Source organism: Micropterus dolomieu, linkage group LG02 (assembly GCF_021292245.1).
Source record: "Micropterus dolomieu isolate WLL.071019.BEF.003 ecotype Adirondacks linkage group LG02, ASM2129224v1, whole genome shotgun sequence".
Taxonomy (NCBI): domain Eukaryota; kingdom Metazoa; phylum Chordata; class Actinopteri; order Centrarchiformes; family Centrarchidae; genus Micropterus; species Micropterus dolomieu.
Window position 1 is genome coordinate 8,930,059 of NC_060151.1, and position 24,680 is coordinate 8,954,738.

General features: G+C 42.4%; 3 protein-coding genes across 5 annotated transcripts in view; 1 reads left to right on the forward strand and 2 right to left on the reverse strand.

Moving 5' to 3' along the window:
- Positions 1-4,149, reverse strand: part of LOC123985474 (MICAL-like protein 1) — a 9,919-nt gene extending 5,770 nt beyond the window's left edge. The window contains exons 1-7 of the mRNA XM_046073010.1: positions 3,464-4,149; positions 2,928-2,976; positions 2,590-2,731; positions 2,115-2,203; positions 1,846-1,988; positions 950-1,515; positions 244-300 (exon numbers count right to left, since the gene is read on the reverse strand). Of these exons, the coding sequence (XP_045928966.1) occupies positions 244-300; positions 950-1,515; positions 1,846-1,988; positions 2,115-2,203; positions 2,590-2,731; positions 2,928-2,976; positions 3,464-3,627 (1,210 nt within the window). The 5' untranslated portion in view covers positions 3,628-4,149. The remainder of the gene's footprint in view (positions 1-243; positions 301-949; positions 1,516-1,845; positions 1,989-2,114; positions 2,204-2,589; positions 2,732-2,927; positions 2,977-3,463) is intronic.
- Positions 4,150-5,103: 954 nt separating this feature from the next.
- LOC123985451 (ADP-ribosylation factor-binding protein GGA1-like) lies at positions 5,104-15,487 on the forward strand. Of its 2 annotated transcripts, none has more exons than XM_046072972.1 (17): positions 5,104-5,253; positions 6,316-6,400; positions 6,795-6,870; positions 7,305-7,403; positions 7,523-7,646; positions 7,828-7,928; positions 8,052-8,132; positions 8,475-8,612; positions 8,731-8,812; positions 9,295-9,408; positions 9,571-9,720; positions 9,878-9,951; positions 10,114-10,301; positions 12,993-13,222; positions 13,311-13,480; positions 13,638-13,748; positions 14,161-15,487. In XM_046072972.1, exons 1-17 carry the CDS (start codon positions 5,118-5,120, stop codon positions 14,269-14,271), a joined length of 2,070 nt encoding a protein of 689 aa, XP_045928928.1. In that variant the 5' UTR covers positions 5,104-5,117; the 3' UTR covers positions 14,272-15,487. The 2 variants fall into 2 exon arrangements, with proteins under 2 accessions (XP_045928928.1, XP_045928938.1); XM_046072982.1 differs by lacking the exon at positions 5,104-5,253 and adding an exon at positions 5,538-5,750.
- A 201-nt stretch (positions 15,488-15,688) lies between these two features.
- Positions 15,689-23,747, reverse strand: LOC123985463 (probable ATP-dependent RNA helicase DDX17). 2 transcript variants are annotated; one of them, XM_046072998.1, is made up of 14 exons: positions 23,548-23,747; positions 23,365-23,433; positions 23,046-23,205; positions 22,807-22,903; positions 22,578-22,711; positions 22,402-22,467; positions 22,104-22,245; positions 21,749-21,909; positions 21,397-21,569; positions 21,088-21,198; positions 20,717-20,778; positions 20,541-20,600; positions 17,297-17,533; positions 15,689-16,987 (listed from the first exon to the last, which is right to left on the reverse strand). In XM_046072998.1, exons 2-14 carry the CDS (start codon positions 23,412-23,414, stop codon positions 16,503-16,505), a joined length of 1,938 nt encoding a protein of 645 aa, XP_045928954.1. In that variant the 5' UTR covers positions 23,415-23,433; positions 23,548-23,747; the 3' UTR covers positions 15,689-16,502. The 2 variants fall into 2 exon arrangements, with proteins under 2 accessions (XP_045928954.1, XP_045928948.1); XM_046072992.1 differs by having other exon boundaries at positions 23,365-23,747.
- Positions 23,748-24,680: the final 933 nt, after the last annotated feature.

Consider the following 24,680-nt stretch of genomic DNA (forward strand, 5'->3'; position numbering starts at 1 on the left):
GGGCGAAAATGCCTTGTTGATGCTAGAGGTCAGAGGAGAATGGGCCGACTGATTCAAGCTGATAGAAGAGCAACTTTGACTGAAATAACCACTCGTTATAACCGAGGTATGCAGCAAAGCATTTGTGAAGCCACAACATGCACAACCTTGAAGCGGATGGGCTACAACAGCAGAAGACCCCACCGGGTACCACTCATCTCCACTACAAATAGGAAAAAGAGGCTACAATTTGCAAGAGCTCACCAAAATTGGACAGTTGAAGACTGGAAAAATGTTGCCTGGTCTGATGAGTCTTGATTTCTGTTGAGACATTCAGATGGTAGAGTCAGAATTTGGCGTAAACAGAATGAGAACATGGATCCATCATGCCTCGTTACCACTGTGCAGGCTGGTGGTGGTGGGGTAATGGTGTGGGGGATGTTTCTTGGCACACTTTAGGCCCCTTAGTGCCAATTGGGCATCGTTTAAATGCCACGGCCTACCTGAGCATTGTTTCTGACCATGTCCATCCCTTTGTGGCCACCATGTACCCATCCTCTGATGGCTACTTCCAGCAGGATAATGCACCATGTTACAAAGCTCCAATCATTTCAAATTGGTTTCACTGTAGTTCACTGTACTAAAATGGCCCCCACAGTGACCAGATCTCAACCCAATAGAGCATCTTTGGGATGTGGTGGAACGGGAGCTTCGTGCCCTGGATGTGCATCCCACAAATCTCCATCAACTGCAAGATGCTATCCTATCAATATGGGCCAACATTTCTAAAGAATGCTTTCAGCACCTTGTTGAATCAATGCCACGTAGAATTAAGGCAGTTCTGAAGGCGAAAGGGGGTCAAACACAGTATTAGTATGGTGTTCCTAATAATCCTTTACGTGAGTGTACATACAGAGTAATTAAAACACAAACTGAGCTGCTCCAGTAAAATAATACAGTGCCTATTTACCTGCAGTCTGGGAGGTTCTGGTCCTGGGTGCAGGAACAGGGACTATAGAAGAGTCCAACTTTCGCCTGGGTGCTGGAACTGGCCGACTACCTCCTTCTGTCATTTGCGCACACGGTGAGTGCTCAGACTGCTCTTGGGTCTTTGTCGCTTCCTGTTGTATCTTGCCGTCTGCCAGAATGGGTGCAGGTCCAGCTTTTCCGGCTCCTTTAACGGTCCTGTCTTTAACACTTGTGGGTGTGGGAAGATGAGGAGGTGCTGGCTTCTTTACCTCTCTGCTCCTCTCCTGCCTTTCTTTTGCCTCCGTCTCTGTTGTTTTACAAACCAGTCTGTCCTGTGACTCTGTGTTCGTAGTGTAATGAGGGACACTGGAGACAGCCAATCCACCAAGAGAAAAATAACCTGCCTGAAACTTACATCTGGGCTGATTCTGAGTCGATCCAATTTGCTGACTGAGGTCAACATGAGAACTTTTACTGTTTGTTATGTGGTGAGTGCAGATCAAGGAGCATGCATCACCTCCTTGTGTGTAAGACCCAGGTAAAAGAGTATTGCGGCACACATTGCACCTGAAAGACAAACACATCTGCTGCAAAAGTGTCCTTAACCCATATTAACAGGAAAAAAAAAGAGAATCCCAAAACTGACCAGCACTGATAAATAACAGAAAAACAGTTATTTTTCCTTTCAAGCTGACCTCAGATATAGATTATTTTACTTATAATCATAAGTGATATCAGATAGGACCACAGTGGTCACTTGAAACACATTTGAAACACATTCTTATTTGTGAACTGCAGTGTGTCTCAACCATATCTACACACAGTCTGGATAAATCTGGATCCTAACAGAAGCAGAAACAAACTGAGCTGCTGTTACCTTGTGAACTGTGCTGTTACCTGAAACAGCTGCGATGGTAGAGCTTTCCGTCAATCAAATGTCTCTGTATGAGGTGGACAGGCTTAAAACACAGATTACACACCGTTTGTGGCTTTGCGTTGGACAAACGATGTTCTCTGCTGGTTTCCAGATCAGTCGATCTCTGAGCAGAGGAGAGAAACGAGCAACCAGGACTGTTAACCCAGCAGCTGAGGTGATAAAGAGCACGAGACGACAGATGTGTTCACACTGGGAGTACATGTGCGTTACAATGATTGTGAGCAATTACCTTCTGGGGTTTCAGACCATCAGGAGTTTTACTCTTTGTGCGATTGTTTAAGACCGTGACATGTGATGACCTCAAGCTGGCAAGGCCTGCTGCAAAGTCAAGAGAAGACATGCAAATGGAGCACAGTTTGGCAAACGAGAACTTTAAGATGAAAAGTGTGTGTCTTGCTTTGAGTAGAGGAAAGGTGGAGGCTGTCTGAAGATTTCTTTCACATGATGTGAAGAGTAAAATATAGCAGTCCGCCGCAACTTACAGCTGATTGCTTGAGGGGTATGAACTTGTATATCTTCTTAAGAACCCAAAACATCACAGATATAATCCTAGAAACCTTTGTGTTCTTCAGTAATCATTTACATTGATGAAGTGCCTTTAAGCAAGCAATACACCTCTGCTTGCTGATTTTCTGCCAATAACTATGAATAAAAGCATCAATATAGATGTCTAAAGCAGAAAAGAGAGATTATACACAACACACCGTAAGTCTTCCTGTTGAAGAAGTAGTAGTACCGGGAAAGGTAGGTGATGACGCTCAAACAATCAGGCACCATGGTGGAAACCATGTCGTTTGCATCCAGCAAAGCAGGGATACCCAACTTCGTCTCTGCAATCTCAAATGCCTACAGAGCAGAAAAGATTAACAGAGAATGAAAGTAGACCAGTGTTAAAAAAGGAGTTACATAAATGCAAATTACCCAGAGGTTTTTTTCTTTTACAACATTTCTGTTGGCCATGGTAAATAAACCCCAAACACTGAGGTGGGAGGGACATGCTTGCATTGTGGCTTGTGTGTAAAGGTAGATGAAAATGACTCACCAGTTTGTTATTTTGATAAACATTATCTTTGGAGAGGGAGCTGAAATCTCTGGAGGAATGTAAGGAAAATGGAGCGACTGATTAAATGATGATGAAAAGACAAAATCACAAACAAAACAATTGCCTGTTAGTGAATAGCAGTTAAACACACACAGCAAGATGCAGTCACTGTATGTAGTAAAAAAGGTATTTAAAAACTAATACCATTAAACTGGACAAGAAAAGGTTAAGAAGAGAGACAGAGAGAGATTAAGCAAAGGAGAGCAGATTAGCCACAGACATCGTGTGCAAATCTTGCTCTGCTCCAGATAAGACAGCACGTTAGTCACTCTGGAGCAGCCCCAGTCAAGAAAACAATGAAATCTCAAGACAAGACCCCCAAAACAGATGAGGATATGTTTACAATGTTAGAAATATCCTCGTCATGCACCAATAGATTTAGCCAAGGCCACTACAGGAATAATGCACCTCACTGTTCTTGTCCATCAGGCTCAGCATGAGTTTGCACAGCTCTCTGAAGCTACTAGTCTACTTACATCAAGTCAGGCCGGTGTTTGTGGATGATGGCACAAAACGCGAGCCCGTCTCTGAATGAGGTTGACATGTTCTTTATTTCCACATCGGGGTAACAGGCGCATGTGAGGCGGCACCACTGTTGTAGAGCCTTCGCTGTTGCCATCTCTTGTGCGAGGTCTGACATGTGGGCTGGGTATACATGGCCCTTTCAAAGTTAGAGGAAACCAAATAACGCTGGGCAGGTATGGCTTGTGGAGGAAAACAGGAAACGATATCTATCTAACCCTTGCAGCAACTTTTTTTGTTGTTGCAGAAAACCTGCGACCAAACGTGTGTATCGAGTTGGTGAAGCAACAGGAAGGAAGGAAGTCATATTTTTCCCCCACTGTTATGTTGCATTGTCAAATAAAAACGAAGGTGTCTGCGCATGTAAAGAGAGCAGGCTACATTATTTCGGTGCATCTAGCCACAACTAAAGTCTCAAACGGTTTCCCTCACGCAACACAATGTCACTTTTCACTACAAACCACCAACGAGATTCTGAATGTAGGGAACAGTCGTCCAAAAATCTGCAGTGCTCTGATGACTCGTGGCCGATTTGATAGAAGGCATGTAAAACAAATCAAATCAATTCCCGTTACTTGCTGTTGTCCTCCTTGTTGTCCTCCACCTTCAGTGAAATGCACAATAGTTGCCGCTGGAGGGAGACACAGAGCTGCTGCCTCCCTATAATTAGAAAGGCGAGGTTTCTAATTACAAGCTTATTTCTCGGATGCAGACTTGACATGCTTTTTTCCAGCAAAATATAAACTATTATTGTTGTTTTTTTTTAATCAAAACTTTGAGGTATTATAGCTTCATTAAAACAGGCCATTTGCTAATTTTAATCCTTCCCCCAGTTCTTGCTATTTTTGATCAAGAAACAGATCAAATGTGTGTTAAAAGATTTCAGAATATTCAGTTTTAGCCTTCAATGTTATTTTATAACATTTGGACACATGCACTTGTCATTTCAGGAAGGTTAAGTCAGCTATTGTTCTAAAAAGTACTTCCGGTCAAACAAGTTAAATAAAATTATAACGGCATTAACCTTTCGAGTCTTGCAAAAAAATAAGGGACTAAACGACATGTTATGAAGTGATAAAACCAAGGTGAATGTCCTTTGTCTCTGGTTTAAATGTCTTCATATATATACTGTATATATGTTTGTGGCATAGACTGTATATAAAAAGGTTTGTGGCCACGCCAACCAAATCGTCTGCTTTAATTTGAAAGAAATTCTACTTCCGGTATGGTTCTGTTTTCTCCGATTTTCTTCCTTTACGTAGCTCATCATAGAAATCGGTTGTTAGAAGGGTTATTCCCATTCAAATGTACACTTCTAAATCTCATGTGTGGCTATAAATGCGATACTTGGTGATGTTTTCATAGATATTGGCGTTAACTTGGCATATTAAACTCATAAACTAATTAGGATGAACTTTATGGCAACTGTAGTGAAGACTTTAGTTGAAAAGATAACAATATTTTATTATTAGCATTTATTGTACACCTTGAAGTAATTTCTAGATTTTAGTTTATATGTGCATATAAAAACATTTTAGGCACACAATAAGGCAGAAGGGTAATTATCATACAAATATCATACAAATGTATTGTGTTTTTAATTTGTAAATGTCCTTTCTATGCACGTTCTGCGTCTCTCCTGCTTCTACGTGCCCGTCTGCATCCCTCGCGAGAACGACACACGAGATAAATCTAGCAGTGATGGCTACGCCGCCCGATGCGGAGAGTTTGGAGTCTCGAATCAGTTGAGTATTTTAAACTTGTTCTACCGAGCCAGTGTCATCTGGAGAGCCGGACACTCGCACATTATTATCCGCGAGTTGTTGTGGATGAGCTGACAGCAGCGCGTGTCCCGGCAGAGGGGACCCTGCCGTCACATTCAGGATGCTAACCGAGTTCCGGAGCTGCTGTGCCACCCAGCTGTCAACACACAACACAGCCAGGCGGAGCTTTAGCTTTACGGCACGGTAGCTCAACTAGGTAGCGGGCGATCAAGATCAAAGGAGCCTTATTTTTAGCCACAGGTTAAAAATAGGTTAGGTTATGGTTTGGGCAAATCTACGGCCTCGTGAGAAAGTTGTAGACGACACAGTGACACACTGCGACCGCCGACAGCAAGCTAGCTTAGGTTCCACTGTGCTAGCACCTGCACGGTGGCATGCTGGGGTTATGTGGCAGGGACTTCATCATGGAGTCACTCGGGATGCCTCTTGGCCTTCTTACGTGCTTATTTAAAGTTTTGTATGTGAGAAACTTTTTTTTCCACTCAGCATCTCTGCCTATAATGTGAAGATATTCAGACTATGAATAATGATGCTTACTCAATTTTTTTATCTAATAGGGTAAATTAATAACATGCACACAGTTGTCAATTTATTAGCTAACGTTACTACTAGCTAAAATAAATACAAACGGAAACAAAAAAAGGCAGACAGAACAAACGTTGCAATAAATACTACCCTCAGGATAAGATTAAAAAAGGAATATATATATATATATATATATATATATGCGCTACACCTTTTACATACAGATGCGATTGATATGGAACATTGCACAGGTCGCAGCAAGACGTAGTTTAGAGGAAAAATGTATAATTGCACAGTACAGGTTAACGATTTTTATAATGTTGGTGTTGCATACAAAGTGTGGGATCAATCTATCTTATCTGTTGAAAATGCTGAAGACAGAGGTTTAATTAAATTTGAAGGTGATTTTGGAGGCTGTTGTATTGTAATATGCTATAATGCAGAAGAGTTGAAGTAACATCTGTCACCTCTGTTGTCTGACTTTGCTGACGTTTCAGACAGAGCCACAAACCCACTCAACAGAGACACAGACTGGAACAGTATCCATGCCTTCTGTGACCAGCTCAACAATGATTTGGAGGGGTAGGAGGACATCGTAACAACCCTTTTTTAATTATGGTGTGGTTGGTGCTGGTTCAAGTTTATTATCCTGGAGACCCCAGCTGTGGGAGTGAATGTCAATTAACATTAGTATTCATAACCTTCATTTTGCAACTTCTCTCTGTGAACAATAGGCCTGTAAAGATATTTAAAAAAATGTCTGTTGGGCTGCACAAAAATAGGAAATTAAACAGACTTGTCTTTTTTCATCAGTCATTCTCAAATTATTTTAGAAATCATTATGGGGTTAATGTCAGTGTTATATGATACAGTAAAAAGAAGGAAACAAGAAACCCCACTTGCATTCGCTCACTTGCCCTCAACGGCTGCGTGCAGTGCTCTGGACATTCAGTATTGTTTGTGACCTGTGTTACAGACCTCAGCTGGCCACCAGGCTCCTGGCCCACAAGATCCAGTCTCCACAGGAGTGGGAGGCCATGCAGGCCCTGTTGGTGAGTTCAGATCTGAACCAGGATCTGTTAGTCTGAAGTAGCTGTCTCTGTACTCGGTGCAAATTTTTTTGAGTCTCTACTCTATTAAGACTCTGCTACAGAATATTTACTTTTGTTCCCTTTTTGGCTTGTACATTTTCTAAATGAAAGCTCTTTTACTGCTATAAGATTACAAATTTTGGCAGGTTTCATCCAGAATTTTCCGTGGGCTCCCCAAAACCCGTATGCACCAAACTCTAAATCCGATTTAGTAGATGATGACAGGTTTTCAAATGAGCCTGTTCCTGAGGAATATAATGTAATGTAATGAGTCCTCAAAGCCTTAATTCACCATAATTCTTTCTCTAAATATGTATTATCATTTGAAGAGGCATATGTTTTGGAGCATGGTGTTGCTGTTTTCAGATTTCGTTTTATTTGTATTTCTTTTCCAGGTTCTGGAGACGTGTATGAAAAACTGCGGGAAAAGGTTTCACAGTGAAGTGGGCAAGTTCCGTTTTCTCAATGAACTCATCAAAGTAGTTTCTCCAAAGGTAAGGCTTTCTGAGTGTCTCTCTGAGTGTGTCTGTGTTTTTCAGACAGGTTATTATTTATTTTTACACGTCATGTTGTGTGTAAATCACTTTGTTGTTGTCCTCAATCCCCCACTCAGTACCTGGGCTCGCGGTCACCAGAGCCAGTCAAAAAGAAGGTTTTGGAGTTGATCTATAGCTGGACTTTGGGGTTACCTGATGAGGCCAAGATCTCAGATGCCTATCAGATGCTGAAGAAACAAGGTAAGAGGCTATCTGCCATCAGGTGAAAGGAAGTTCGAACTCCTGAAGTTGTTAGAAGGCACTGAGGTTGTAGCCAAAGTCCATTTTAAGATAACAATTAATAAGGACTAAGGAAACTAATAACTACAGTGATTAAATAATCGTTTGCTTGGCTTATTCATATTTTGTGTTTGTAAATCAGGTATTATCAAACAAGACCCAGAGCTTCCACCTGACAAATTACTGAACCTCCCTCCACCCAGACCCAAGAACACCATTTTTGAGGATGAGGAAAAGTCAAAAGTGAGATTCTTTCCAAACAAATGTGATCTGAGCAAGTTTCTCACCCACTGTGCACGCTTTTGGGATTTATGAAGCCAGTTAGCTCATTTTCCACCATATGAACTCTGGCTGTGTGCTTGTCAGATGCTGTCTCGCCTGTTGAATAGCTCACACCCTGAGGACCTCAAAGCCGCCAACAAGCTCATCAAAGAAATGGTCCAAGAGGTAAGCCTCTTTCCTTCTCTTTTTCAAAATCACACTTCTCTGTTAAAACGTGCACCACCACTGTCTAGTGCTGCATATATAGTTGTGTGTGTGACTTAAAGAAAATGAGTAAAATACCAGAGTGCCGCACTCATGGCAGGAACATAAACTGAATGAGGAAATTGGTTGGTTGACTGGGGGGTTGTGTGTCACTGGCAGTGATTCAGCAGGAATGATGATGTGTCCTGCTTTCAGGGGTAATGGGAGCTGCTCTTTGCTCTTTTCTAACAGCCTCTCTCTGTCCTTTAGCTATGTTTTGTTTTTCTACTGTTGCGTTATTGTATTTGTCTCGTCTGTTTTTAGGATCAGAAGCGAGCAGAGAAGGTGTCGAAGCGGGTGAACGCCATTCAGGAGGTGAAGGAGAGCGTCACTCTGCTGAGCCAGCTTCTGCAGGACTACGACAGCACCGCTAGCAATCAGAGCAACGCTGAACTACTGCAGGTGAACTGAAAGACAGATGCTTTTAATCAGATGGAAATGTTCAGTGCATACACAACTATAATGTAGCGTTAAATGAGAAAATTGATTTCAGGTATTTAACATGTTTTGTGTGGCTTAGGACCTGTACCAGCGCTGTGAGAAAATGAGACCTACACTGTTCAGACTGGCAAGTGATACAGAGGACAACGATGAGGCTCTCGGTGAGCGTTTTTGTTTTCTTCCGCTGCCATTAAATATCATGTAAAAGGAAAAAAATGGCAAATAAATTTTGTAGCTCAACTGGTCATCAGGCAGAGCAAAAGACAAGCCCACAATGTTAATTTGCCACATCATTCCACTGTTGTCTGTTTCTGTAGTCGAGTCCTCCAACATGATACTGAACTCACGCTTCCTTCTTCTTTATTTCTGATGAGAGCACCAGAGACACGCCCAAAATATAAATGTAGGAAACATAACCCAGTGTTTCATTGTTACCACACAGCATGCTGCTCTTCACAAACAAATTGTCTTTATTGTCTTTGTCCTGCAGAGATATTTGATATCCAGTACTGCCTACTTTCCTACTTTATAACATCTAGTCCACCCTGCTGCCCAGCAGGAGAAAGTTCCACACCAACACCAGTTCTGACGGATATCAACACTGTGAAAACAATAAGGAGCATTTTCTAATGTTTTTCCACAGCGGAGATCCTGCAGGCCAACGACAGCCTGACTCACGTCATCAACCTGTACAAACAGCAGGTGAAGGGGGAGATGGTGAACGGCAACAACACATTAAACACACACAAACAAACAGGTGGGTGAAGCACTGAGCGCAGAAACGCATGAAGAGTGCTTAATAGTTTTTGAGTTGGCGTCTGCAAAAATGTGTAATGCAGAAACATTTGTAGATTCAGAAGTTCCTAGTTTTTGTTTATGGTCGGTTTGAAATGAACTGGCTTGAATCCATTTCTAACAGGAGGGACGGCACTGCTTGATCTGTCAGGACTGGACACATCCCCACAGTCGCCTCCGTCCTTCCCAGAGTTTCCCACACCGACAGACAGCCTCAACGCCCCCTCGCAAGAGATGGGAATTAGTCTCCTCGACGATGAGCTCATGTCACTTGGTAACAGCACGGCAGACACCAAAAAGTTGGAACTGGTTGTGTGCAAGATATTCATTGTGTGGAGTTATCTAGGAATTTTAAAATGAAGGGAAAGAAAACACTGATGGTGTGTCAGTCAGTTTCTAAGTAGTACTGCCACTCTTTGTGCATCTCACAGGTTTAAGTGAAGGAACACACACCTCCAACCCTCCGTCACAGCCTGAGGACTCCACAGCCTGGGACTCCTTCCAGGTGAGCAGAGGGAGGATTCATTTTTTATTATGACTACAATGATCCAGTGGCGGTTTGTATGATTTACACTGATGTCATTCGTCAAACGCACACAACAGCTCCTCCTTAATCGAGACATCTGTACCTCTATTTTCCTTACACGCTCTCACTTTCTACTTCCAGTCCTCTGACAGCATAGACGCAGACATCCCAGCAGCACCCAGTCTCCTCCTGAGTCCAGACACCCTCTCCCACTCTCAGCCCCTTTCGTCTGGTTCCACCCCTGGGAACTCGGCCCTGGACGAGCTGGACTTCCTGGGAAAGACACTGATGCAGCAGTCCCTGCCTCCAGAGGGCCTGCAGGTCAAATGGTATTAAACTAACACTATTCTAACACAGTCACATTCCTGCTAAAACTGTGAGAAACAGCCTCAAGATAGCCCTAATACTTACTTTCTTTTTGTTGAGTTTTTAGTTTGATATGCTTGTCTGCTTGGTGTACCATGTGTAATTAAATTAGATAAGTGTAGTAGCAGGCAGCCACTGTCGGGAAAGGATTTCTGTCTAGTTTTGAAACATTAGACGCTCCTACAACACAGCCACTGCACTCGGCACTGATCAGCTTTCTGCCTCTAGGCTACTCGTCATGTTTAACTTCTGGCTCTTGTTTATGTTAACTCTTGGCTGCCTGCATGCCTCAAAATGCTTCTCAGAAGTTTTATCTCCCTTTGCTACTTCAACCTGACCAAAAACAAAAAAAACAATTCCTGCAGAAACCTTTTTAAAGTTTGAATACAGCAAAACTATGGCAAGCAGGTCTGTGTACTTGGCGGCAAACAGATTTTCGTTTTGAAACGAAAAAGAACTAAAACTTGCTCTTTCCCAATTACCATGAGTAAATAGGGAAACGAAAAACCCAAAACAAACCGTTTTTTCATTTTGATATTAACAAATGGAAAACGAAGAAAAATCTCGTTATCCGATTTTCTTTGTGTTCATAGATGTAAATTCAAATACGAGTGCATAAATCTTATTCCTCAATTTTTGCATTGGCTTTCCTTGCAGATACGGAAGCTATGGTAAGCAGCCAGGTAAGCGGTTGTGGGCCTATGCCCCCCCCCCCAAAGTCAGGAATTTGGAGTTGCATATCTAATGTTACGAAGATGGACTACAAAAAGCACATCTTTGACTTGTGCATTCTTACTGTGTTGTTTTAATTCAGGCCATCGCAAGGTGGAAACATAGCCTATTACTCAATTACAAGCGTAAAGGGGGGTGCGGAGGGTGCTGCAGCACCCCTTATTGACAGGTAGGAACACTGTGCAAATGACATGTAGGCTACAGACTGCATAATGGGCACTATTGTTACTAAAGGGCAACATAAAATACAGCAGGTTAGTGCTGAATGCTCTGGTTGATATTGCAGCCTACTAATTTGATGTCAGCAGCTGTTTGCACTGTTTTGTCACGATTATAGGAGCTACATTGGTGTGATGCGCGGATCGGCTCTGATAGCCTATCTGAATAATCATGTAGGCATAAATCATCCACCCGCACTCGACCCAACTAATGATTTTTCTCAGATTTATCCCACCTCTACCGGCCCTTATAACTTTACAGGTGATTTCATTATTGTGTTGATGTATTAATGTTTTGTCTAACGTTTACTTATACTATGATTAGAGGCTGCTGTCAGCAGTGTTTCCCATACATTCATTTATTTGTGGTGGCCCTCCACAATATCAATGCTGACTGCCACACATTGATTTGCGATTTTTTTTTTAAATTTTAAAATTTATTTTTTTTACTAGGCCTAGGCTATTTAAAATCGTATTTGATTGCAGAGCTCTGTAGCGTGTTCGCTCAGCACATCCCCTCACCTGTCCCTCTCTCTTTCTCCCTCACAGCTGCACAGATCTGCCCAACACAAAGCTGTCAATGTCGGAGACCCAGCTTAAAGACGTTATTAGCAAGCATGTAGGGAGCCTAGCTAATAAGGAGAGCTAAGTTAAGGACAGACAGAGGAAACAGAATTCTACATCCAAAACAATGGCTTAATAATCAGCTGCACCCTCATGCCGTTAATTTAAGTGGACCATGTATCAATGTTTTTAATTTGAATAATTTTATTTAACCTATGTAATGGCAGAAATTGTTTCTCCCAATATAATCTTTATATTATTCCTTTTATTGTTAAACATACATACATAGCCTACATAATTACTGAGGTCCGGACCTCGGTGACCTCATACGGCCACTCTGTGTTGAAGGAAAGTGCATGGCCACAAACAAACAGTCTGTCAAACACGCATATAGGCTATAGCACCCCAAGCCACTTACTGCTTACCATAGCTTCTGGGTCACCAAAAAAACCCAATGCAAAATTGAGGAATAAGATGTATACACTCGTATTTGAATTTCCAATTTCTATCTAAACACATCAAAGAAAATCGGATAACGAGATTTTTTTTTTCGTTTTCCATTTGTTAATATCAAAACGAAAAACGGTTTGTTTTGGGTTTTTCGTTTCCCTATTTACTAATGCTAATTGGGAAAGGAGCCGTTTTTCGTATTTGTTTTTTTTTTTTTTCGTTTCAAAACGAAAATCTGTTGTACACGGACCCAAGCAGTGTTTGACTCTCCGGAATTAACATTACAGATATCTTTTAAAGTAATTTTTGACCAGTCTTAATTGCATTGGGACTCCCCAGGATTGTTCTTCAAGATATCTTTAACATCGTTCTGACTAGTCAGTACTGAATTACAGATATCAGCAGTGATGTCAATGAAAACGACACTTGACTCGTCACACATCTGCAATTAAGTTGTAGATATCAACTGAACTGTAGATATCTGTAATGAGAAACACCATACATATGAATGGCAAAAGTACTTTAATACTTACTGTGAGGTGTGTAATTATAGATATCTGGAAATATAGTTGCAGATATCGGTAATGAATATCAAGTCTAGCTAACAGATGTTAAAACTGCACTAAAATTTCTCTTAAGCTTTTTTAATTTGTACAGTAAAGATAGAATTGTTGTTTTTTCTGCTTCAAGGGACAAGCAGCAGTCCAAACCAACTCTTAGAGATCTCCAGAGCAAGTCTGGGTCCAGCGTTACCCAAGTCCCCATACCAACCTTCGCCACTGAACACCCTGCGCCTCTCCTCAACTCTCAGCCCAGCCTCGGCGCGACGTTGCTGGATATGTCCCCAACTCGCATTGAGACTCCTTCTGCAGAAGTCACCCTGACTGATGTTTTTGTACCGCTAGAATCCATTAAGCCCAGTAAGTGAACTTGATGTCTTCATGCTATCGCCTGCCTGAAAGGACAAATTTATGATATGCTCTCCTCCTTTGTGCTTTCCCTCTCCAGGTAGTCTGTTACCTGTGACTGTGTTTGACGGACACAGTCTGCGGGTTCTCTTTCACTTTGCTCGCGACTCGCCTCCATCTCGTCCCGATGTGCTGGTGGTCATCATCTCGATGCTGTCATCCGCTCCTGTCCCCGTCACCAACATAAACTTCCAGACTACGGCTCCAAAGGTCAGCAGTAAAAAAAAATTAATAAATAAATAAAGCTCTCTATAAGAGCTGTACATACACGTAAGGTTCATCTTGTAAAGACAGTGTTACTGAACAACTGCAGGCGATGTATTGTCTTAGTAAAGAAAGGATGTTTGTTTTCTTTTATCATTTGTAGTCTATGGCAGTGAAGCTGCAGCCTCCATCAGGAACAGAGCTCCCAGCTTTCAACCCCATCCTTCCTCCTGCTGCTGTCACACAGATCCTGCTGCTGGCAAACCCAAACAAGGTAAGCCAAGATTTAACTAGCTACACTTTGGGGGTCCATTTTTAAAATAAACTATTAAGAAATCATTCTCCACTTAACTTGAATTGCTCAAGCAGGGCAGTCTATTAAGAGCAGCATAATCAGCTGACATTCACAGCAAGAAATGTGACAGTATCTCAAGCTATAGCTAGATTTGACACTAAGGTGCATTCTATAAAAGTGAAAAACTATTTCACAATGATTTCACTGCCGCTGGTCAAGTGAAATGTGGAAGTCACGTGGACTGTAATGGCTTTAGTTAGCCTCTCTACTGCTAATCTCACTATCATGAGTCGGAAGACCTACTGAGTGAGATACAACGGAGAAGTCTGTCCAGCCAAGGCTCTCTGGATGTTCAACTATATATCTACATCTCTCATTGTGTGTGTTGCAGGAGAAAGTACAGCTGCAGTACAGTTTAACCTTCACCATGGGCGAGCAGGAGCACAGTGAGAGCGGCAGTCTAGAACAGTTTCCTCCTCCAGACACGTGGGGGAAACTATAGCATTTAAACAAAACCCCAAACTGACAGACTCTGCTTTCAGACTGCGCTCCCTTCCGAAACCAACTCGACACTCTCTCTGCATAAACCTGTTTTCGTTTTTGGAATCACATTTTACTTTCTTTGATTGGTATTGATTGTTTTACTTGGATTATGCTCATGCTCAGTCAGTGTAATGCTTTGCTTTAACTGAGTCATGTGTTTAGGTCTAGTCTGCTGTATGTGGCTGCTTTAAAACAAACCCGCAACTGTTTCTCACAAAGTTTTTAACCAACACTGCTATGAAGGAAGAAAACTACATCAAATATGTGCATATTTGCTCATTTGGGGTGCTTGATTTTGGTTTTCCCCTAGGACACAAAGACAGTTTAAATCCATTATCTGTTGCGTTTACCTTCACCTCTGCATGCTCTGACAACATTTGACACAATGCTTGCAAAATCCAGCCAATCAATAGAGAAAGGCCATAAGCATTAAGTAGACTCATCTTAGTTTGCAAAGCAAAGCTATACTTAATCAACTTTTGTGGTGTCTATTTTGTGATGAGCAAATAACACTTATTTCTTTTCCACTTTTTGATTTGCACAGAGAATTCTTTTTTTGATAGTACTGTTTTCCCGTCTTTGGCCCATCTTGTGGAAAGAACATTTACTGTAACATCAGAGTTGTGTATTATCTGCCATATGTGCCTATTTTGCAGTTCTAACGTTAAAATTTTAGTGAGTTTGGATGAATTTGTTTTTCACATCTGTTACACATCAGTCATTGTCTGCAGTTGTCTGAGATCCAGATCAGCTACATTATAACCTTAAATTCTTAATATATTCATAGCATTTTCAATAGGGTTTAAGTTAAGTTTTTACAAATATTTTCTTTAACGTGTGATTTAAGTTTATATTTCAGGATTTATTGTTACTGAATATCAAAAACTTGGGCACATGCAAACTGACCTGCACCCAGGCGCTCGGAGCAGTGTCTGTCTCAAACATGTTCAGCTTGTTTCTAGTCGTCAGACAATGCATGTCAGCCACGCTCAATACTTCCCCCTGCCCACAAGCCTTTCACATTCCACTGCACTAATCTCCAATATGACTGCTTTGTAAATACCAATGATGGCAGTTCTGTTATGAACATTTCACTTGTGCAATGTGCAAGAGCATAACACTGGTAAAATATTCCAAATGGGTAATAAAGTTTTTTTTCTTCTTGGTGACCATAAGGCATGTTTGTGTTGTATTTGGTGTGCGACCTCTGACATATATAGTTATTGTAAGTCGCTTTGGATAAAAGCATTACCTAGATGAATAAATGTAATGTAAATAACTTTCTACTCCCACCACATGAACACTGCACAATACAATAGCTAAAGCTACTATCCACCTCCAATTTTAGTGTCAAGGATTTGAGGAGGACACAGTGATACATGGAAGAGCTTTATTAAACAAACTGTAAAAAGACTATATAACAGGAAAATCTCAATCCTCGCTGTTGCAAAGACTTGACCACACGTGATTAATTGAATAAGGTCATCTATGGTGAGTCTCAGGAGATTTGTCAGTGACCACAAACTTGTAAATGTGGGGGGGAAAGCTCCTTTACATGCTTGCTCTACAGTATACATCTATGTAATAAAATCAAAAAAGATTTCAGAGAATGTTTGAAAGAAGAGGGGGAATCGCTTTTGTAGAAACACGTAATTCTCAAGATACACCAGGATCTCCATGTTTTTCTTTAATCAACTTGTGGCTTACAAAGTTTCAAACGCAAAATGAAAGATAGTGAACCTAAAACAAAACTATCTTTCATACAAGAATGAACTAAATCACCTACCTTTGATACACCTAAAGGGAAAAGCAGATACTATGGAAACCTTCTGTAGCAGCTCACTTAAAGAGAATCTTGACAAACTACAAAAGACACTCAAACTAAATATTAATATAATTTTTTTTTTAGGAAAAAGTTCAAACAAAAAGGGTTGCCTACTTCATAAACAAACTGAGAAGCAGTCTAAATGTTTTGATGTTGAAAAAATAAATTGAAAAGCACGATGCACTGATGTGTTGCAACCCAAACAAGTTGATAACTAGCATGTTGATGTTACAGTGGTCGACTGCCAAAAAGAAAACCCTCACAAAGATCAAGATTTATTACAGATGTTGAGACTGTGTGACAGGGCATGGTGTGTGTTGTGCTGTGTGTGTGAGTGTGTGTGAGAGACTGATGCTTAGATCACATTACTTTCTGCCCGATGGAGGCGGTGGAGGAGCAAACTGGAACGGCGAGTGCCCCATCAGGCCCATCATAGGGGGCTGGGGAAGGTTGAACTGCTGGGCCATTAGAGGCTGGGGGCCCGACGGAGGAGGTGGGGCCTGCCCCACTCCAACGCCCCCCGACCCAGAGCTGGCCCTGGAGCTGCTGTACTGATTGTTGCTGCTGCTGTTGTTGTTGTTATTCTGGTACTGGTCGTATGAGTTGGAGCTGGAGCCATAGCTGCGTCCTCCGTCCCTGCTGCTGCGATCTCTGTAAGAGGAGGAAGATGAGGAGGAGCGTTCCCCGTCCCGGCTGCTCCCTCCACGGCTCTCACGTCCATAGCTGCTGCTGCTGCCGCGGCTGTCCTTGGTGCTGCCGCCCACAGAACGCATTCTCCTGTCACACTCGTCCTGGTACATCAGGTTTGGATTGTTAGAAGTGGAGCTGCCACGGAAACGAGGACGGCCACCTGGAAATAAAGGATAGAGGAGGAGAGAGGACAAACTGCCATCAATCTGCTATGTTGGCCCATCAGACTAGAAACTATGTTAATGGGATAAAGCACTAAAGCTTCTTGATCATAGTCATGTACACTTCATGTTAAACTGTTTTGTCCCATTTTTCACAATACGCTAATACTAGAGACATCAGAGCAGGCAGATATTTCCCCAAACTAGAAAATCTCTTTACCAACTCAAAACAGATTCCTCAGCAGCTAAATTATTTAGCTACCATATAAAGTTCATAGTTATCTAATACAGCAATAAGTGTCCCTCACCACCTCCACTACCACCACGTCCATTATCAACAAGCTGGAGCAGTTTGGGATTGATGGCCTGCCGGGCCTCCTCCAGCACCCGGATGAGCTCGCGGGCCTGGCGGATGTTCCCTGGAGTGAAGAAGGTGTAGGCGGTGCCTTTGTTGGTGCTGCGGGCTGTGCGGCCGATCCGATGGATGTAGTCCTCCGATGAGTTGGGATAGTCATAATTGATGACAAACTTGACATCCTCAACATCTTGACATTTGATGCAGCATTTGGATTGAGAGGAGGTGGTGCGATGGGATCAGTTGCAGGGATGGAAAAGACAAACACAAAAGTCAGAACAAAACTGACAGTGGTGGCGAAATGAATTAATCAATTCACTATTTTAAGTTTTGTGCTTTTCGAACTGGGAACATTCAGACAGACAATACCTGCAAGACATCATCCTCTGAAAGAATCACTTACCTGTTAGGATCAACTATTTGTACAATACACAATTAGAACATGAATTCACTTACCATGCCAATTACAAAACAGGCCTTAGTTATTTAGCAATAAAGTGCTTGCACACGTGCAAATAAGTTACGTGCAGCCAGAGCTACAGAATTATGTGATGAAAAAAGTTAGTGGTTTGCTGAATAATCTGGAAAATAAGTGAAATTAAAAAAAAAAGAAAAAAAAAAGGGGGGGGGGGGGGCTTTTAAGAGGCAAGTGACCACCAGGTGATCATTGAGTAAAAGACAGATTCAGCGGTCTAAAAGGATTGCTGATTAATGGTTTAAGAATTTCTTTCAGGGGAAAAAATGAAGTTCAAAACAAATTAGAGGTCTGTTTCTCATTACAAGTGACAAAGGGCTCAGAAAACACTGCTGATCAGAGGAAAACAAGTCTTGTTTTGGAAGCATAATGATGAAGACTGGTGGACAAGAAAATAGGGAGGGGAGCGGAGGAAAGGGGAGGGGGTGGTTGGGGTACAGTACTTACCCTGTATCAGAGATTTAGTGATGGCTTACAAAGTGACCCCTCTGTTGCCCTACCCATCGCCAGTCCTGGGAGGTCTGCAGGGGTAGGAGGAGAGCGCAGAGGACAAAAGCAGTCCCTTCTCCCACCTCGCCACTCCTCCACAACACTCCCAAAGCTGGAAACAGTCTGAGCCAGAGCTCCAGCTGGACTGCGCTGGGATGCAGTCCTGCTCTAGTTCTATCTGCGCCTCTTCATGTCATCCAGCCTTTTTTGACCTGGAGACATTACTGCTTTGTTTATGCGATTTCTAGAACAAGGTGATGGGTGGAGAGGCCTCTACTGGATCCTTTCATGTACACTTCAAGGATCTTAAGTCCCTACTCTACCATTTCTTACATTAGTGGGTGGCAGTGACAAGTATCTTAATGTGGTGGTAGATCACTTAAGTGGTAGATTTTCTTAAGGGCTTTGATGGTCTTTGATTGACGCGGCTTGTTCCAAATGCCTCCCAGGTCACTTGCAAAGGCAGTGACATCAACGAGCCCAACTTTTCAAGTTTAGTAACAAGAAACAGACACTAAAGAGAAGACGTGGATGCTTTCTGTCAGAGGGATCTGAGAGTGGGCTCTGCCAGGGACTTTGAGTCCTGACAGTTTGTACTAGTCCTTATGGAGTGATTTAGCAAGTCATCAGGAGCTGGTGAGGTATTTACAGACTGGACTGGTGGTCAAGTATGATGTACACAAAGACAAAATGGCATTTGAGGGGCGGGGATAAAAGCAGAACACACAGTAGATTTGGGGATAGGCAAAGGGACAAAAAGGACAGGGGTCAGAAATGGTTTAAAGAAAACACCAAGAAGATAACAGGAGACTGGGATAATAGGTTGAAGGCAGGAGGGTGGTGGAAAGAGCTAGAAAAAAAAAGAGATGAATGAGAGAAAGAAGGAAACATTTAAGAAATGAGCAAAAGAAGGAGAGAAGTGATGACCAGGACAGAAAGTGACAGATGATGTGTGAGAGCAGCAGAGAGATCGAGTTAAAGAAAAGACAGTGAAAGGGGGGGAAATCGAGAGGTGGCTCCTCCAGGCCAGGACTCCTGCCAGCCAGGACCAGACATGACGTCCGCAGAGGGAGAGGCCGGCCGGCACAGCCAGTGGGGGGGGGTGTCAGGGGCTGGCATCAGGGGGCAGTTCAGAGGGGAGCCTCCAGCATAGCCGTCCATGCCCGGCTTTGGCCGCTTTCCACCCTCACTTCCTGGCAGTTGTCTCTTTCTCTGTCTTCTTGTAATGCACCACTGTATCTCAGCATAATCTATCAAAGTGTATTATCTGCAGGAGCAATTTAGGTGAAAATTTGATTTCCAAAGTTTGTAATTGGGAATGGAAATGTATCTTCTCAAGGACTGTGCAGGAAAGTTGTCTTAATCCATGTCCCATCACAATAAATACACAGATGTTGAAAACTTTGTCAAAACGTCTCTGACTGTCTGATTTAATTTGATCAGCAAATGCTGTGGTGCATCACTGTGATGATGGCATGGCCGAAGGGAGCCCACCCTCGTCCATACCCCCCTCTTCGCCCTCTAACCTGACAGCCGCCCCCGACCCTACGATCAAATTTGGAAGCCCAGCAGCACCCCGCGCTCGCCCCCCCCCCAACCTGTCGTCCAGGCAGCCAGTGTCCTGGAAGGGGGGAGCATTTTGTTTGTGGGCTCTGTTCTAGGTTTTCAGCGGTGATGGCTGTGTCTGGGACTGATTAATCAGGCCGTCTCTCTCCCCAAGTCAGCTTTCGATTTGTCATGCCTAGGTCCGGCTGCAGGCTCCAGAGGGCCTGTGTGCTTCTAGTTGCCGGAGAAGAGACTTGGAAACAACAAACAAAAACAAAATGAAAAGAAAACAAATGAACATAGAATTAGGTTAAAGGTTGATTGCCATCCTGTAAGGGGCTGCTTCACTAGCCTCACCCCTTACATCTTCATACTTTATTCAACATCATTCTTATGTTCAGTGTTTTTAATAGAGCAAAGTGGATAAAATCTCCACATGAAACCCAGCTTCAAATATGATATACTTCTTAGATACACATTTTATCTGAGAAGCATCACGTGGTTTTTGAGACAAAAGCAAATCTGTATGTCTTCGTGGTTGACTTTTGATCCTAAATCTACTGTAAATAAACATGCAGTGAACAGTCTGAGCAATATATAGAATGTCCATTGTTATTATTACTGGATATCTTGTGTGTGGTTACACTGAGGAAATGATTTGCTTTGCACTTGAGCACACAGGACATACCCAGACCACGCGAGGCCACGTCAGTAGCGATGAGGATGGGAGCTTTGCCGCTACGGAACTCTGCAACACGAGACAAAGAATAGATGATTAAGAGCTGGACATCATCTACAAAAGATACAACATCAAAGAAAAGGGAACAATACTACAATACAAGTCACTATGTTTTATTATTGTACCTGATAACACCCAGTCTCTCTCTGGCTGGCTCTTGTCGCCGTGAATACACATCGCCGGCCACCTAGAAGAGAGTCAAGCAACCTGTTATATAAATGACTATGTAGATTTAACCAGTTAACATCACTATGGCTTTAAGTTTTTTTAATGATCCACTATTAATCCCCGGGAAAAAAGCACTCCTTCCCATTCCTAAAGACCTCTGGGTAAGCCACAGGACTAACGTGGCCATGAGATCTTGCATCATAAAATTTGCACAGACCAAACTGTATAGAATCCTAATAAATCCCTAGTGCTGGGATAAGTTCATTATGCTTGAAAGTCTTCTTTGAGGGTGTGCAGGTGTGTAATCATAACAGCGACATGAACCCACCCATCACGTCTCATCCTGCGCGTGAGATCGTCACATCGTTTCTTGGTCTCCACGAAAATGATGGTCTTGTTCTCTTTCTCTGCCATTATCTCTTCCATCAGCTGGAGCAACCTGAGGAAACAAAATGGCTGTATATTCATCTCACTTATTGCTTCACAAAATAAAGGCCATCATCATAAATTAAGGATTAAAAGGTGCGGGAAAGAGATCCAGTAAAAAGGAATACTACAAAGGGCCCTAACCAATACAAACAAACTGCAATAAACCAAAGAAGGAAAAGAAAGATCTGCTGTGTGACCAGCCTCTTACTTGTTGTCCTTCTCACTCTCCATACAGACATCGACTATCTGAAGGATGTTGTGGTTGGCACTAAGTTCCAGTGCTCCAACGTTGATTTGGACATAGTCTTTCAGAAAGTCCTCTGCCAACTGGCGAACCTCTTTAGGCCAGGTAGCGCTCCACATCAGGGTCTGTCTGTCAGGCTGGGAAAAGAACACACCAGATAAGCAAAAACTAGTAATGACAGGTACTAAAATGACTGCTTCAGTTAACAAAAACATAATGCATAAGCCATCAAAGCAGGACTTTTCTCTGCTGCTAAGAGACAATTATTAATATATTATAATTTACTTTCTACAAAAACAAATATATTATATTGTACCCTGATCTGGTCCACAATCTTGCGAATCTGTGGTTCAAAACCCATATCCAGCATGCGGTCAGCTTCATCCAGAACCAAGTATGTGCAGCGTCGCAGGTTGGTCTTACCAGCCTCAAGGAAGTCAATCAGACGACCCGGAGTGGCAATGCAGATCTCAACACCTAGGAGAGACAAACTTAGTATGTTTCATTGTGTTGTATAATGAAACTATAACTAACCAATAATTACATACTACCAATAATTACATACTAATCCAATGTGGATTTCAATGAAAACAATTGTTCAGCTGATTTGGACAACTACAAAAAAGATTTGAGACAAAACAGTGTTAATCCAAACAGTAAATAGTCCTCACCTCTCTCCAAGTCTCGGATTTGGGGTCCCTTGGGAGCGCCCCCATACACACAAGTGCTTTTAATGCGGGATGACTTTCCATAGTCATACGCCACCTGCTGGACCTGCTGCGCCAGTTCTCTTGTGGGGGCTAAAACCAAGCACTGCAGAGCACACATACAATGCCATAACTATCTAATGTTTAGTCTATTAGACACTTTAATGTTGTGTTAAGATATTTCAATATAATTCTTGTAAACTCTGACATCCCAAAGCAAAGACTACTCAGTGATAAGTATTATTCTTTTCCCTTCACATACAATGGGTCCATCGCCACGTTCCAAGTAGGGCTGATGATTGATGTGTACAATGGCAGGCAGGAGATACTGAAGAAAGAAAAGGAGGGGAGAGTCAGTGGATTAAGCTGCTGCGTAATTCACTAGTGTGTTATGTATTCGTCTTTGCAAGTACAGGGGTAGAGGGATGTGCATCTCACCGATAAAGTCTTCCCAGAGCCAGTCTGAGCAATGCCCACCAAGTCTCTTCCGCTGAGGGCCAGAGGGAAACCTTGTGCCTGAATGGCTGTGGGCTCCTTAAAGTTCTGCTGCATCAGTACATCCAAAACATATTCTAGATGGAGAGGAAGAACAAATTATCTGGTTATTTCTGTAACAACAAATTGTGTAGTACCACAGTTTTTCATGTGTAGATATCCATGTGCTTACGGGGAAACTTGGCCTGATGGAAGTTGGTGACAGGCTTTGGGCAGCCTGAACCGCGAACCGTGATTTCTTTCTTACTGCGATACTCCTCAACATCATACTGAAAGCACAAGAAAGCAGCCGGCTGTGTGAAACCAACACAGACTACACAGCATACACTGATGTTCATAGTCTGGTTAAAACTCTTTTTTCATGCCTCAAAGGTATACATTAGGTGGTTTCCTGTGATATTTCAGGAATACCTGGCTCATTCGCTGCACTTCTGGATGTTCACTGTAAAAGTTCTTCTCAAACTTGGGAAGCTCATCCAGGTCCCATTTCTTTTTTCGTAAACGGTCTCCAGGGTTCCCAAACTTCCTACCCGGCGGCGGGCCGCCTCTACTGGACCCGAAACGAGGACTTCTGCAACATGACATGAGATGTACATTGTGTAGGTAGCTTTACGACACCTTCCTGAGCTAAAACATTAATGCTATCGCTGTTAATGCAACAAACGCATCAACGCTTTGCTCTAGCATTAGCTCGCATGCTATTTGACAGCGTTAGCTTTTAGCTGCTTACCCTCTGTCACGGCCTCGGTCTCGATCTCTGTCTCCGTACGAACCTCTCATTTTGAGGACACGCGCCTTTCTACGAGGGGTGAAATAGTTATTTAGTGTGTCTTTTAGATCAGTTTTTCTCGGAGAGCTTACCTAGCTTTAGCTTATCGTTACGGGTGCAGGCCTTGCTTGCTTGAAAACCCACCGTAGATTTAACGTTATCCGACGCGCCCTATATTTCGGCCAAATAACTTACTAACACTCACTGGATGAAGAAAATGTCGCTTATTGAATAGTAAAATATCAAAACAAGCAGTGTTTTTGGTGTAACAACTTTAAACTTAAGTTCAATTTATACAACTGCGCGTAGGAAACGGTACTGCTATGTTGTTATTGTTGTTGTTGAGCAGAAGTTACTGTGATTGGCTGGTTGCATGGGAAGCCCCACCCGCACAGAAGATTGACATCATCAGTCCTTTTTTTGTATCTGAGCTGCACTATTTCTCTCTTTTAAAGTAAAAATTAAATTAAATTGCATTTTTTGTCTGCTACAGCATAATATCTGCGCTGTCCCGAAACCGAAAAGGGAGAAATACAGTCCCCTCCAAAAGTATTTGAACGGTAAGGCAAATTACTTTGTTTTGTTGTTCACTGAATACATTTGGGTTTAAGATCAAAAGATGAGACAAGAGTTAAGAATTTCAGCTCTCATTTCCTGCTATTCACATCTAGATGTGTTAAACAACTCAGGACCTACCACCCTTTGTTTGAACCCACCCATTTTTCAAGTGAGCGAAACTATTGGAACATGTGACTGACAGATGTTTCTTGTTGCCCAGATGTTGCCTTTTAGGTTGATTGTCCAAACATTAAATAGCTCTGCATGACTAGTCTAAGTTTTTATCCTTGGTTCAAACCTATAAAGACTGCATTTCCTGTTAAAGAGGATAAACCAACATGAAGACCAGAGAGCTGTCTGTGGGAGAAAAGCAAGCCACTGTCGAGCTCAGAAAAGAAGGAAAATCAACCAGTGACATTGGACAAACATTGGGCATAGCAAGCACAACAATTTGGAAAGTCCTGAAAAAGAAAGAAACTACTGGTGTACTGAGCAACAGACGTCAAACAGGTCAGCCAAGGAAAACAACAGTAGTTGATGACAGAAATATGGTGAGAGCTGTGAAGAAAACCCCCAAAACATCAGTAAGTGACATCACCAACGACCTCCACAGTGCAGGGTGAAGGTATCACAATCCACTGTTGGAAGAAGACTCAGAGAGCAGAAACATAGAGGCCACACCACAAGATGCAAACCACTCATCAGCAGGAAGAATCAGA